A 13,720-nucleotide genomic window follows, 5' to 3' on the forward strand; every position below is an offset into this window, starting at 1 on the left:
GGTTGCACATGAGCCGGGAGTACAGGAGGCGAGAGAGGCCGATGTTTTGGCCTTTGCGTCCCTAGTAGCCCAGCGCAGGATACTGTTGATGTGGAAGGAAGCCAAGCCCCCGGGGGTGGAGACCTGGATAAATGACATGGCAGGGTTTATAAAGCTGGAACGGATTAAGTTCGTCCTAAGGGGATCGGCTCAAGGGTTCACCAGGCGGTGGCAACCGTTCGTCGAATACCTCACAGAAAGATAGAGGGAATGGAAAAGAAGAAGGTAGCAGCAGCAGCCCGGGGGGGGGGGAGGGGGGGCGGTGGGGGGAGGAACCAGAAGGACTCTCCGGGTTGTTAATATATATGTATAATATGTATAGGTCGTTGCTATAAATAATTGTATATTGGACTGTTAAATCATATTTTTGGAGAGTGTTTATCTGAGACAAGGCAGTTGCCATTTAGTTTTAGTTTTTGTTATATATTATTTATTCTTTGTTTGTAAAACAGGTCATTGTTATTTATACGGTTATATTATTGTGTAAAGGATACACAATGTACTGTGATGGTTGACCAAAAATTTTCAATAAAATATTTTAAAAAAAATAAATATAAACTCTTGTTCAGTTACACTGGGAATCTCCGTATTATTGTCTTGAGCCACCAAATAGAGCAAATATCGTTCATTGGGTGGGGTGGGGAAGTGGAAAGACGTTTGGTGGATATTTTTTGTTCATTGAAGTGTTGGGATTGGAACAAATTCTTTTGGGTCAGGAAGTAGTGTCTATTTCCATCTTGTGTGAAACTAACCCCACTTTCAATGAATTGTTCCATGGGATGTGGGTGGCGTTGGCAAAGCTGCCATTTGGTGCCCATCCTAATCCCCTAAATGGTTTGCTCAGCTATTTCAGGGAGCAGTTAAGAGTCACAACCACCTTGTTGTGGATCTGGAGCCAACACATGGGCCAGACCGGGTGAGGACGGCAGATTTCCTTCCCGATAGGACGTTAGTGAACCAGATGGGTTTTCACAACAATCGACAATGGTTTCATGGGATGTGATCTACAGGTGCGTTAGATGCTGGGCGATCCTTGTTCTGGAATCTACCTAGCTCTTCACGCAGGATCTAACCCGATCTCACGAGACATTGCGATGTGAAACCCGCCCATTGTGGGCAGATCACTTTTCAGAAAATCTGCATATTCGACCGAGACAGATAGTCTCACTCTGATATGCACCACCATGATCCAACCAATGTGTTGGGATCTAATCCCTTCGCCTGGGAGGTCTCGGGCAAGCACTAATCAGTGGTGGTCCCCAGTTGGAACAGCACTCGTGGGGGTCTTCCAGGGCGGATCGGAAGGCCCCCGGGTGCTTGCCTTCTGGGTGGTGTGGCACCCTGGCACTGCCACCTGCGTGTCAGCTTGGCACTGCCAAGATGCCCAGCTGGCACTGGGCCAAGGTATCAAGTTGGCATTTTGGGGATCAGGCCCCGGGGGTGTCCTGTGTGGGTGCAGGGGGTAGCGGCATGAGGACCCCCTTATATGTGTGTTGGGGTTTTGGAGGGGGGTTGGGGGTCACGAGATCGGGACGACATTTAAAAATGGCGTCCCAATCTCCTGCTGCACTGAGAAGGTCCAGCAAGCGGAGCAAGTGTGACATCGTCGGGGAGGCCTCCGCAGAGGCCCCGAATGGGAGCAGAGTCCCGGTCGATAGCGTGGCCGTTCTCCGGGAAACATCCGGCTAAACGCCCTCATCTTGGGATCTGTTCCCATTCCGACAGATCGCGTCCACGGTCACCATTATTGATACGAGCTTTCAATTATCAACGTACAAACTGAATTTAAACTCCATCAGGTGTCATGTTGGGACTTGAACCCACCATGTTTCCAGAATGTTAGCCTGGGCCTCTGGGTTACTCAGTCAGTGAATCTCCCTCTGTGCCAACGTCTCCTCAACTGCTGCAGTATGAAACTAGGCTTCCCCTACCAGCCATCTCAGCGGCCTCGAGGGACAAATAGCCAACTGTGAGGTTAAAAAGAGCCAAGTTAAGATGAAGCTCTGTACTGTGGACAACTATCCTCTCAGAAGACATAAAGAACTTTCATTTCTATAGCCCCTTTCACCACAGTGTTACGTGTTAAAGATACATTCCTGCTGCTGATGAGTAGTGACATCAGCAGTGTTTTGCGCAGGCTTCAGTTCTTCATCTTAGATTGTATGAGCAACATCTCCCAATAAAACCTCCCACCATGTTTATAAGGTGTGGCACCTCTCTGCGGCACATCAAGAAGAAAAAAATAGGACATCTCAAAATATTTTATGGGCAATGATGTAATATTGAAGTGCTGTAATGTAGGAAATTCACACACAGGAAGATCCCACAAACGGCAATGAGATAAGGACCAGGTTACCCACTTTTACTGACGTTGATTAAGGCATAAACATTGACCCCAGGACATTGGAGAAAATGTCCCTCTTTTCTGAAGTGGGCATGGGATCATGAGAGGGTGAGTTGTTAAGGAAGTAGTAACTCAGGTTAAGAGTCTGAGTGAGCAGCTTAATGAAATGAAATGAAAATGAATTGAAAATCGCTTATTGTCACAAGTAGGCTTCAATGAAGTTACTGTGAAAAGCCCCTAGTCGCCACATTCCGGCGCCTGTTCGGGGAGGCTGTAACGGGAATTGAACCGTGCTGCTGGCCTGCCTTGGTCTGCTTTCAAAGCCAGCGATTTAGCCCTGTGCTAAACAGCCCCTGTAAGCTACTACACCTTAACTCAGGCCTCCAACGAGGTATTAGTTACGGTTTGTTCAAATTGTGGGACATGAGGTAACTACAGATCAACAATTGGCTGGGGACAGGGTAACGCTAATAGAAAAGGACAGACGCTTGTTGGCATTAAGCAGCTGTTGTGTGGCTCTACCACACCCCCTCACCACCAATTCCTCTCTCGCTGTTAATCAGTTCCTGGCTCAGTACATATCTTTATATGTGAGGGGCCTGACTAAAGCATTGACTTGGTGCCAGAGGCAAAACAAAGCTCAAGGTAGTTCAGGATGGAACAGCACAACCTGAGTGTGCCTCTTGGCAATGTGCTCCATAACTCGCTGCCTTATGCAGAGTTGGACTCGGGGCTGTTTGTGCTGAAAAGACACTTGGCAGTACTCAGTTTTTAAACCACTGAAATTAATCATCAGGCTAAGCCAAAGAATGAGGAAAGGAACATTGGGAAACAGCTGATTGGCTGGAAGTTCGTGGGCGAGCCCTTGGCTCAGCTGGTCTGTGCTGTCTCAGGGTAAAGGTGTGTCATGCAGGAGCTGGAGAAACAAAGAGCATTACATTGAGAGTAATGTCCTCACAGGTCAGCAATCCTGCAACTCTCTTATATTTGCTCTTTATTAGCTAATGCACTAGACCCGTGAGGCTGCAAGTGAGTCGCATCCATCCCAACCTCCTCCAGTTCTACAACCCTCGGAGGCCCCACCATTCCTCCAATTCTGGCCTCTTGCATATCCACCCCTTCCTTCATTCTACCATTGGCGGCCGTGCTTTTAATTGCCTGGGCCCTAATCTCTGGAATGCCCTCCCTCAACCTCCCACTCCTCCTTTCTGATACCCTTCAAACCCTACTCATTTAGTCACTTGCCCTTATAACTCCTTCTGTGACCCATGTAGCACTGTAGCTTCACAGCGCCAGAGTCTCAGGTTTGATTCCCGGCTTGGGTCACTGTCTGCGGAATCTGCACGTTCTCCCCGTGTCAGTGTGGGTTTCCTCCGGTTCCTCCCATAAGTACCGAAAGATGTGGTATTAGGTAATTTGGACATTCTGAATTCTCCCTCAGTGTACCCGAACAGGCGCCGGAATGTGGCGACTAGGGGCTTTTCACAGTTACATCATTGCAATGTTAATGTAAGCCTACTTGTGACAATTGTCATGTGAGGGTACCTTTCAGACATGGATGTTTAAGCAATGTACCTTTAAGAAAACAGTGATGTTAGAGAGTGGGTGGAGCTGAGGTCAGGTCAGGCATTTTGCAGTTTGGTTTTGTAGTTTGAAAAGTGCCTGGCTGGTTTGGCTGAGAGCAGTTTAAAAGTGCCTGGCTGTTTGCTGTGAGCTGATTAAAAGGAGAAAGCCAGTTTGAGACAGCAGCTTGAGAAGTTCTGGTTTGCAGTGAGTTGCTTGAAGGGAGAAAGCCGGTTGGAAAAAGCAGTTTGTGTGTGTCTGTGTGTGACCAGAGAGCTGCAGGAAGAAAGCAAGATGCTGGAACTGAAGTCAACCAAGCTAATATATGTCTGCCATTCTACAGAAAATATATATATCCTTTAACCTGATGTGATACTGTTTAAAGGTGTTAAGTCTCTTGGAAGTTTCAAGGAACATTTTAAGGAATTATTTACTGTTGCAATATTTTCTGAGTTATCTTTGAAGTAAGGGGTGTAAAGAGATCCAATGTTTATTTAAGATGTTAAGTTGAGTTCATGGAATAAACAGTGTTTTGTGTTTAAAAACCCACGTGTCCATAATTGTAATCCCACACCTAGGGAAAAAGCCGTGTGCTGGGAAAAGCAACAAATCCATTAAAGGGAGAGGTTGGTTGAACTCCATGATACTTTTGGGGTTCTGAAAACGCCTCGCTCATAACAATTGGGAGCTCGAGGGGGATAAAAGTCTATCTATTGGATTGGCTTTTGTGAACTTAAAGACAGTGAAGGATTGTTGCTTTTCCGGTGTTGTATTTTAGTTTAAGTGGGGAGAGTATTGTGAACAATGGCTCTTTCAGGGGCGGAGAATGTCACACGTAGTACTTTACGGACAGAAACGAAAAGCAGTCTGTTAGATTTGGCAAGAACATTGCAGTTAACATTACCTGACAAAATGCGAAAAGATGAGGTAATTATGGCGGTGGTTAAGCATTTAAAGTTGTCTGAGATAGGGTTTGACTCATTGGAAATGGCAAAAATTCAGTTGCAAATTAAAGAAATGGAACATGAGAAAGAATTAAAGCGGCTTGAATACGAGAGTGAGAGAGAGGAAAAAGAAAGAGAAAGAGAGAGAGAGGAAAAAGAAAAGGAGAGAGAAGAAAGGAGAAAAGAAAGAATAGCCCGAGCAGAAAAAAATAAAAAGAAAGGGGGATACAGATCAGGGAAAAAGATAATGAGGGAATTTGAACTTCAGAAAATGGCCATGAAACATGACAATCAGTTAAAATTGGCAGACGTAAAGGGAAACGTACAGTTGGATGATAGTGATGAGGATAGTGAGAGAGAGCGTCATTGTCGAAGGCTTGGTGGGAATCTATTTAAATATGTCCAAGCATTGCCGCGGTTTGACGAGAAGGGGGTGGAAGCCTTTTTCATTTCATTTGAGAAGGTAGCTAAACAAATGAAATGGCCACAGGACATGTGGGTGCTACTGATTCAAACAAAGCTGGTAGGTAGGGCTAGTGAAGTGTTTGCATCACTACCGGAGGAGGTATCTGGAACTTATGAGGAGGTGAAGAAATCCATCTTAAGTGCATATGAGCTAGTGCCTGAAGCTTACAGATAAAGGTTTAGAAATTTAAGGAAAGAATTTGGTCAAACATACATGGAGTTTAAAAGGCTCAAACAGGGTAATTTTGATAGGTGGATAAGGGCTTTGAAAATAGACCAAACGTATGAAGCTCTCAGAGAAATTATACTTTTTGAGGAGTTTAAAAATTCAATTTCTGATGTAGTGAGAACTCATGTGGAAGAACAGAGGGTTAAAACTGTGAGATTAGCAGCGGAAATGGCAGATGATTATGAATTAGTTCATAAATCAAAGATTGGTTTCCGACATCAGTTTCAGCCGGTGAGGGATAGAAACTGGGGACATGAGAAATACTCAAGTGGTAAAGGTAAAGGTGATCTGATGGGAGACAATAAAGAGAGTGTACCTCAGGTTAAAAAGGAAATCCAGGAGGGTGGAAAAGAAATGAAAAGTTTCAGATGTTTTCACTGTAATAAACTAGGCCATGTAAAGTCACAGTGTTGGTGGTTGAAGAAAAGCACTGGGAAGGCTGATGTGGTAAAACAGGATAAGACAGTGGGGTCAGTTAGAGTGGTAAAGGAAAGCCCAAGGGGAGCGAAGGAGGTGCAAACGATTGTACCGCCTGTTCAAGGAGTAATTATTAAGAAGGTGCCAGATGTATTTAAATAATTTACTTGTGTGGGTAAAGTTTACTCATGTGTATCAGGAGGAGCAGGTAAAGAAGTCACAATTTTAAGTCAATCTTTAATGGTAAGAGATGAGGAATTATGTAATTTGGGAAGAATGTTGCCAGAAAAGGTGGTGATATGTGGAATTCAGGGTGAGAGGAGTAGCATTCCATTATATAAGGTAAGGTTGGAAAGTCCAGTGAAGAGTGGTGAAGTGGTAGTAGGAGTAGGAGTAATAGATAAATATCTTGTCCAGGAATAGTTTATCTTGGGTAATGATATAGCTGGATCACAGGTGGGAGTGATGCCTACTGTGGTTGATAAGCCAGTGGAAAATCAGACAACTGTAGTTTGAAGGACGAATATCCTGGGATTTTTCCGGATTGTGTAGTAACAAGGTCGCAAAGTCACAGGTTAAGACAAGAGGAGAAATCAAAGAGTGAAGATGAAGTTGAAGTGCAATTATCAGAAACGATTTTTGATCAGATGGTGGAAAAAGAACAAGAACAGGTGGAGGATGAGGCAGATATTTTTAGTTCAGGAAAATTGGCGGAGTAACAACAGAAAGATGTAGAAATAAAACAGATATATCAGAAAAAATATACGGAAGAGGAATCTGAGAGTATACCAGAATGTTATTACCGTAAAAGTGATGTCTTGATGAGAAAATGGAGACCTGTACATATGCAGGCGGATGAAAAGTGGGCAGAAGTTCATCAAGTAGTATTGCCGGTAGGCTATAGAAAGGAGGTGTTGCGAGTTGCACGTGAGGTACCAGTGGGCGGTCATTTGGGAATAAGGAAAACTCAAACTAAAATCCAGAAACATTTTTATTGGCCTGGACGACATAAAGATGTAGTTAAATTTTGTCAATCATGTCACACATGTCAAGTGATAGGGAAACCTCAAGCAATGATAAAACCAGCGGCCTTAATACCCATTCCAGCATTTGAGGAACCTTTTACAAGGGTCCTAATCGATTGTGTAGGACCGCTTCCTAAAACAAAAAGTGGCAATCAATGGGCGGGATTCTCCGCTCCCGCGCCGAAGTGCCCATGACATCGTGAACGCCGTCGAAGTTCACGACGGTGCAAAACGGCCCCTATCCCGACCGATTCAGGCCCCGACAATGGGCTAGGATCGGGGCTGCGTCATCTACACGCGCCAGGCCTTGTCGCCGCGTAAAGGCGGCGCCGCATAGATGACGCGGCCGGCGCCGCATAACTGGTGTAACCCGCGCATGCGTGGTTGCCGTCCTCTCTGAGTCCGCCCCGCAAGAAGGTGGCGGATGGATCTTGCGGGGCCGCGGAAGGAAGGAGGTCCTCCTTCAGGAGAGGACGGCCCGACGATCGGTGGGCACCGATCGCGGGCCATGCCACATTTGAGGTACCCCCCGGTGCAGGATCCCCCCTCCCCGCTCCGCAGGCCGCCCCCCCCCCCCCAGCGTTCCCGACGGCAGCGACCAGGTGTGGACGGCGCCGGGGGGAACCCGCCATTTTGGCCTGGCCGCTCGGCCCATCCGGGCCTGAGAATAGCGGGGGTGCCGGAGAATCGGCATTTTGGATGTCTCCGGCGATTCTCCGGCCTGCAGCCCGCGGAACTTGACGGGGCCGTTCCCGCCGCTTGGGAGAATCGCGGGTGGGCGTCGGACTGACGGCCCGGGAAATTTTGGTAGCCCAGGCGATTCTCCCAACCGGCGCGGGAGTGGAGAATCTCGCCCCCTATCTTTTGACTGTAATGGATGTGTCTACTAGGTTTCCAGAGGCCATTCCAGTACGTAATATTACAGCTGAAAGGATTGTGGAGGAGTTACTTAAATTCTTTACTAGATATGGACTAGCCACAGAAATTCAATCGGATCAAGGATCAAATTTTACTTCAATGTTATTCAAAGAAGTTATGGATAGCTTAGGAATAAAACAATTTAAATCAACTGCGTACCATCCAGAATCGCAGGGAGCGTTAGAAAGGTGGCATCAGACATTAAAGACAATGTTGAGGGCGTATTGTCAAGATTATCCAGAGGATTGGGATAAAGGAATCCCATTCGTATTGTTTGCAATTAGGGATGCACCTAATGAGTCTACCAAATTTAGTCCTTTTGAACTAATTTTTGGTCATGAGGTATGCGGACCACTTAAATTGATTAACGAAAAATTGGTGGGTGAGAAATCGGAAATTACACTATTGGATTACGTGTCAAATTTTAGGGAACAATTAAATAGAGCAGGTGAATTGGCTAGACATTTGAAAGTTGCACAAAATGTGATGAAACGGGTAGTGGACAAGAAATCCAAAGTTCGTAGTTTTTGCCAGTAGGGATAAAGTTTTAGTGTTGTTACCAGTGGTAGGGGAGCCTTTAAAAGCTAGGTTTTGTGGACCGTATCAGATTGAAAGGAAATTAAGTGAGGTGAATTATGCGGTAAAAACACCAGATAGAAAGAAGACTCACCGAGTGTGTCATGTGAATATGCTTAAAAGGTACTTTGAAAGGGGAGAAGAGAAAAAGGAGGTTTTAATGATTCTAACTCAAAGTGATGAACCAAATCCAGATGACTGTGAATTTGACATACCTCAAATTAAATTGTAAAATTAGGATGTTCTTCAAAATTGGGATGAATTGTTAAGTTACCTTCCAGAGGAAAAACAAACTGACCTGAAAGAGTTATTGATATCACATGGGCACGTTTGTAGAGATAAATTGGGAAGTACTAAAATGGCAATACATGATGTAGACGTGGGCAATGCTGTTCCTATCAAACAACATCCATATAGACTTAATCCTTTAAAATTGGCACAGGTTAATAAAGAGATTGAGAGTATGCTGAAGAATGGCATAATTGAAGTGGGTTGCAGCCAATGGAGCTCACCCATAGTGATGGTACCTAAACCAGACGGTACCCAACGGTTGTGTGTGGACTATGGAAAGGTGAATGCAGTTACAAGAACGGACTCTTATCCTGTCCCACCATTGAAGGGTTGCATTGAGAAAGTGGGACAATCTGCTTTTATTTCCAACTTCCAGACATGGAAAGAACATTTAAACCATTGTATGGAGTTCTTCGATCGACTTCAGGTGGCGGGTTTAATGAAGAACCTAGCCGAAAGTGAATTTGGAGAAGCCCGAATCACTTTCCTTGCGGAGTTTCCAATACCCTCAAGACGAAGGGAAATAATGCGATTTTTTAGCATGAGTGGATCTGATTGAACAGCTGTACAAGAGTTTTGTGGCGTGATTACTCCACTGATGGACTTGCTAAAGAAACTTTAAAAATGTCAATGTACAGCAGACTTTCAACAGGCATTTGACTGCCTGAAAGCTGTGATCACCAATGCTCCTGTATTGGAGAATTGCAAGGGACTCTGTGGTCAGATTGAACTAAATTATCTGATTCTGAAAAGAAATGCCGAGGAGTAGAGGAATGGATGGATTGTGCAGAGACTTTGTTCAAAGACTGTCAAACGCCTCGCCCATAACACAATAAAGATTATTGTGTACATTTTGTTTGCTAACATTTCTGTAAAATGCCTAGGGGTGTTTTAGGGTGTTAAATATGCCACGTAAAACCAAGCTATTGTTGTTGTTGAATGTATTGGAAAATTAGCCTGCTTCATTTTAACTTCTTTTTTTTATTTTTATAAATTTACAATACCCAATTATCTTTTTCCAATTAAGGGGCAATTTAGTGTGGCCAATCCACCTACCCTGTACATCTTTGGCTTGTGGGGGCGAAACCCACGCAAACACAGGGAGAATGTGCAAACTCCACACGGACAGTGACCCAGAACCGGGATCGAACCTGGGACCTCGGCGCCGTGAGGCTGCGGTGCTAACCCACTGCGTCACTGTGCTGCCCGTTCATTTTAACTTCTGCCCTGTCTGGCCAAGGATTTAACATTCCCCCGATAGATGGGAACAGTGCTATAATCATCTTGAGGGCAGCTCAGTTACATATGAATGGGGAATCACTTCGAAGGTAGAATTTCTTCATTACATCTCTCTTGAGAGTAATATGGAATCATTACCAGTCTACGCCAATCGTGTTCTTACACTGTGTTAAGCACCTGCCAATCTTGATGAGAAAAGGTGATAGATGCCACACAGCTGACCACCCACATATGTAATAGATGAGCCTTTATAGCAACAACCCCTGTGGAATATGAGCTTTTTTGTCCTTTCCTAAATAAAGCTCCAATGTACAAGGGATTAAGCTTGAAATCTCGGGTCTAAGGATCAGAAAGCTAAACCAACAGCCTGGAGGGCTGAATGCTTTGGGATCTCATAACACATTTGACCAGTGTTGAAACAACAATATTACGGAGTTTGGTTTGCAGGCATTCTGATCATTTCCTCTCCTCACAGCCTGTCGCTTCTGCTGTTGATGCAACAAGTTGGTTTTCCTCATTTTAATCCTGATTTTGTCATTTATTTTACTACTTTTGTGTTTCAAAGAAAAGGTTGAAAGAGGAAAGTGTGGCTCGATCTTGTGGGCAGGAAGTTTGGTTTCACATCAATCGATACATGGAATGATCTTTAGGTGAAAGATTGAGGGGAAAATATAATTCTGGGATAGGTTTAATAATAATAATCTTTATTAGTGTCACAAGTGGGCTTACATTAATACTGTGAAAAGCCCCTAGTCGCCACATTCCAGCGCCTGTTCGGGTACACAGAGGGAGAATTCAGAATGTCCAATTCACCTAACAAGCACGTCTTTCAGGACTTGTGGGATGAAACTGGAGCGCCCGGGGGAAACCCTCGCAGACACTGGGAGAAAGTGCAGACTCCGCACAGACAGTGACCCAAGCCGGGAATCGAACCCGGGTCCCTGGCGCTGTGAAGCAACAGTGTTAACCACTGTGCTACCGTGCCACCGATTAAGGTTAAGGCAAAGTGACTGGAATAGCTGGAAGGATAATCTCTGATATTTTCAATGTTCAATCTCAGGATATAGGAGTCGTTGGTTAGACCAGCATTTGTTGCCCATCCCGGATTGTCCTCGAGGATGTGGTGTGAGCTGCTTTCTTGAACTCCTTCAGACCTTGTGGCGTAGGTACACCGACTGAGCTTTAGAGGGAGTGTTTCAGGATGTTGCCCCAGCGACAGTGAAGGAAAGGCAAGATATTTCCAACTCAGGTGACTGATTGAAGGGGAGCCTCCTGGTTGTGGGGTTCCCAGGTATCTGCTGCCCCTGTCCTGCTAGACGGTAGTGATCGTGGGTTTGGAAGGTGTTGTTAAGGAGCCTTGGTGAGTTCCTGCAGTGCATCTTGTAGATGGCACACACGGCTGCTTACCTCATAGTAACCACAGCGTTTGTCTAACTTTGTTCCCAAATTTCTTTCCTTGGCCAGACTTGAGATCTTACACAAAATCACAGACAGGCTTTTCCCTCTGAAATGTGAATGCTTGTCCTGAACTTTCCTGTGATTGTCCTGCATGTATCTCAGTGAAGAGAGTCGAAAGCAGTGGAGCAATAACCCCATTTATTGAAGGTGAGAGTTCACACGATACGCAGCACCAGCTGGAGCCCCAAACCTGTCTCCCAATGAAAAAGCAGGGCATTTACCTGTATCTTTTCTGCAACAAACAAGCTACCAATGAAATTTCAGCACCTTGATAGCTGAGAAACCCTGGGTTGGATCCTCCGTTTGGGAGACTACATCCCCACGCCGGCGTGAAAATGGTGTGTTCTACGCCAGGAAAACTGGAGCAAAATGGCCACCAATTCCCTGCTCCGGGGGGGTCTAGCAGCCAGGCAGCGTAGAGCACCCGCCTCTAGCTGCCGATACAGCCCGGAGCATTGCCGGGTCCGTGGCCCCGCATGCGCAGGCAGCGGCCTACTGCGGCCGCGCCGTACCTCATGGCGGAAGCAGCCCGCGGACCCGCACTGTAAAAATAGCCCCCCTTCAGCTGGCTCGCGTGCCCCAGACTGCCCCCTCACAGTGCCCTCAGTCCCGAATAAAGCCCCACCCTGCCCGCGGATCGGCCTTCCCTTGACTGGACTTCGTCCGCAGCCATCACGCTGAGTTCCCGACGGGTGAGACCACACGTGTCACGTGCCTTCGGAAACTCAGCCGGTCTGGGACGGAGCATCGTGAGGCGGCCTCAGGCAATGGCCCGAGGCTGTGGATACGGCGTACTCTAGCAGTATGCCACTTTTCAGGGGGTGGCGCATCGCGAAAGGGGCGCCGCCTCCGATTCTGTCGTCATCGGGGATTCTCCGCACCATCGCCGTATGCGATTTCGGTGTCGGGAATCGGAAAATCCAGCCTAAAAGACTTCAATTGGGTTGTCAATTTTTTCAAAAAATCTTGCGCCTTCCACAGAAGGTTATGAGTTCAAGAGCCGCTCCAGAGTACACGATCCGAGCTGACATCCCCCAGCGTGGTACTGAGGGAGTGCTGTCCTGTCGGAGGTGTCGTCGTTTGGCTGACCGACTGAACTGAGGCCCTGTCTGCCCTCTCAGTCAGGCGCAGCTGAATCTCAACCAATGTTTGTCCCTGAACCAACATCACTGAGAAAGGACTATCTGGTCATTAATGCACTGCTCATGGGATCTTGCTGTGCACGAACTGGATGCCATGTTTCCTACTTTACAACAAGTGACTGCAATTCAAGAAGAACTTCACTGGCTGTGAGGTGCCGTGGGGCATCCTGAGATGCCAGAGAAATGCAAGCCTTTGTTTCCCCCCCCCCCACACACACAATTCCAGGAGCCTGAGAATTGGCCTTGGTTTATTCAGGGGAAATGTTGAGGTCCTTACCGCCCCCACAGGTTGCCGTACACACCGTCCACAAGCCGTAACGCCAGAAAAAGTCTGGTGGCTGAATTTCGTTCTCGTGGTCCAGGTCTCGCCGGACCGTGTATTCAAAACGCACCCCAGGGTTCGCCTCCTGAAACAGCAGCTGGTAAAAACAATTAACAGAAAATTTGTGAAAGTTTCCTCACCGCAGATTTTGTGGTTTTTTTTTCAAAAAATGTTAATTGACGGACCAGAGGGGATCGGGAAATATCTGGTTGCTTATGGGTGTAAATGTTGTCTGTAACCAATGTTGTCTGTAACAATGTAAAAATGTTGTCTGTAACACTGTTGTCTGTAACAATGTAACAATGTCGTCTGTAACAATGTTGTCTGTAACAATGTTGTCTGTAACAATGTTGTCTGTAACAATGACGTCTGTAACCCTGGGCGAAATTCTCCCCAAACGGCGCGATGTCCGCCGACTGGCGCCCAAAACGGCGCCAATCAGATGGGCATCGCGCCGCCCCAGCATCTTTGGGGGCCGAACCCCAACATTGAGGGGCTAGGCCGGCGCCGGAGGGATTTTTGTTGCCCCGCCAGCTGGCGCGGAAATGTCGGGGCGGCACGTGCGCGGGAGCGTCAGCGGCCGCTGACAGTTTCCCGCGCATGCGCAGTGGGGAGAGTCTCTTCCGCCTCCGCCATGGTGGAGACCGTTGCAGAGGCGGAAGGGAAAGAGTGCCCCCACGGCACAGGCCCGCCCGCGGATCGGTGGGCCCCGATCGCGGGCCAGGCCACCGTGGGGGCACCCCCCGGG

At 46.8% G+C, this 13,720-nt stretch overlaps 1 protein-coding gene across 1 annotated transcript in view; it reads right to left on the bottom strand.

Annotated features, from left to right (window-relative positions):
- LOC140387312 (uncharacterized) overlaps window positions 1-13,720 on the bottom strand; it is a 404,134-nt gene that overhangs the window by 230,058 nt on the left and 160,356 nt on the right. Inside the window, exon 16 of the mRNA XM_072470241.1 lies at window positions 12,928-13,069. Within this exon, the coding sequence (XP_072326342.1) occupies window positions 12,928-13,069 (142 nt within the window). The remainder of the gene's footprint in view (window positions 1-12,927; window positions 13,070-13,720) is intronic.

The sequence above is a fragment of the Scyliorhinus torazame genome, chromosome 12, assembly GCF_047496885.1.
Source record: "Scyliorhinus torazame isolate Kashiwa2021f chromosome 12, sScyTor2.1, whole genome shotgun sequence".
In the NCBI taxonomy this organism is placed as follows: Eukaryota; Metazoa; Chordata; class Chondrichthyes; order Carcharhiniformes; family Scyliorhinidae; genus Scyliorhinus; species Scyliorhinus torazame.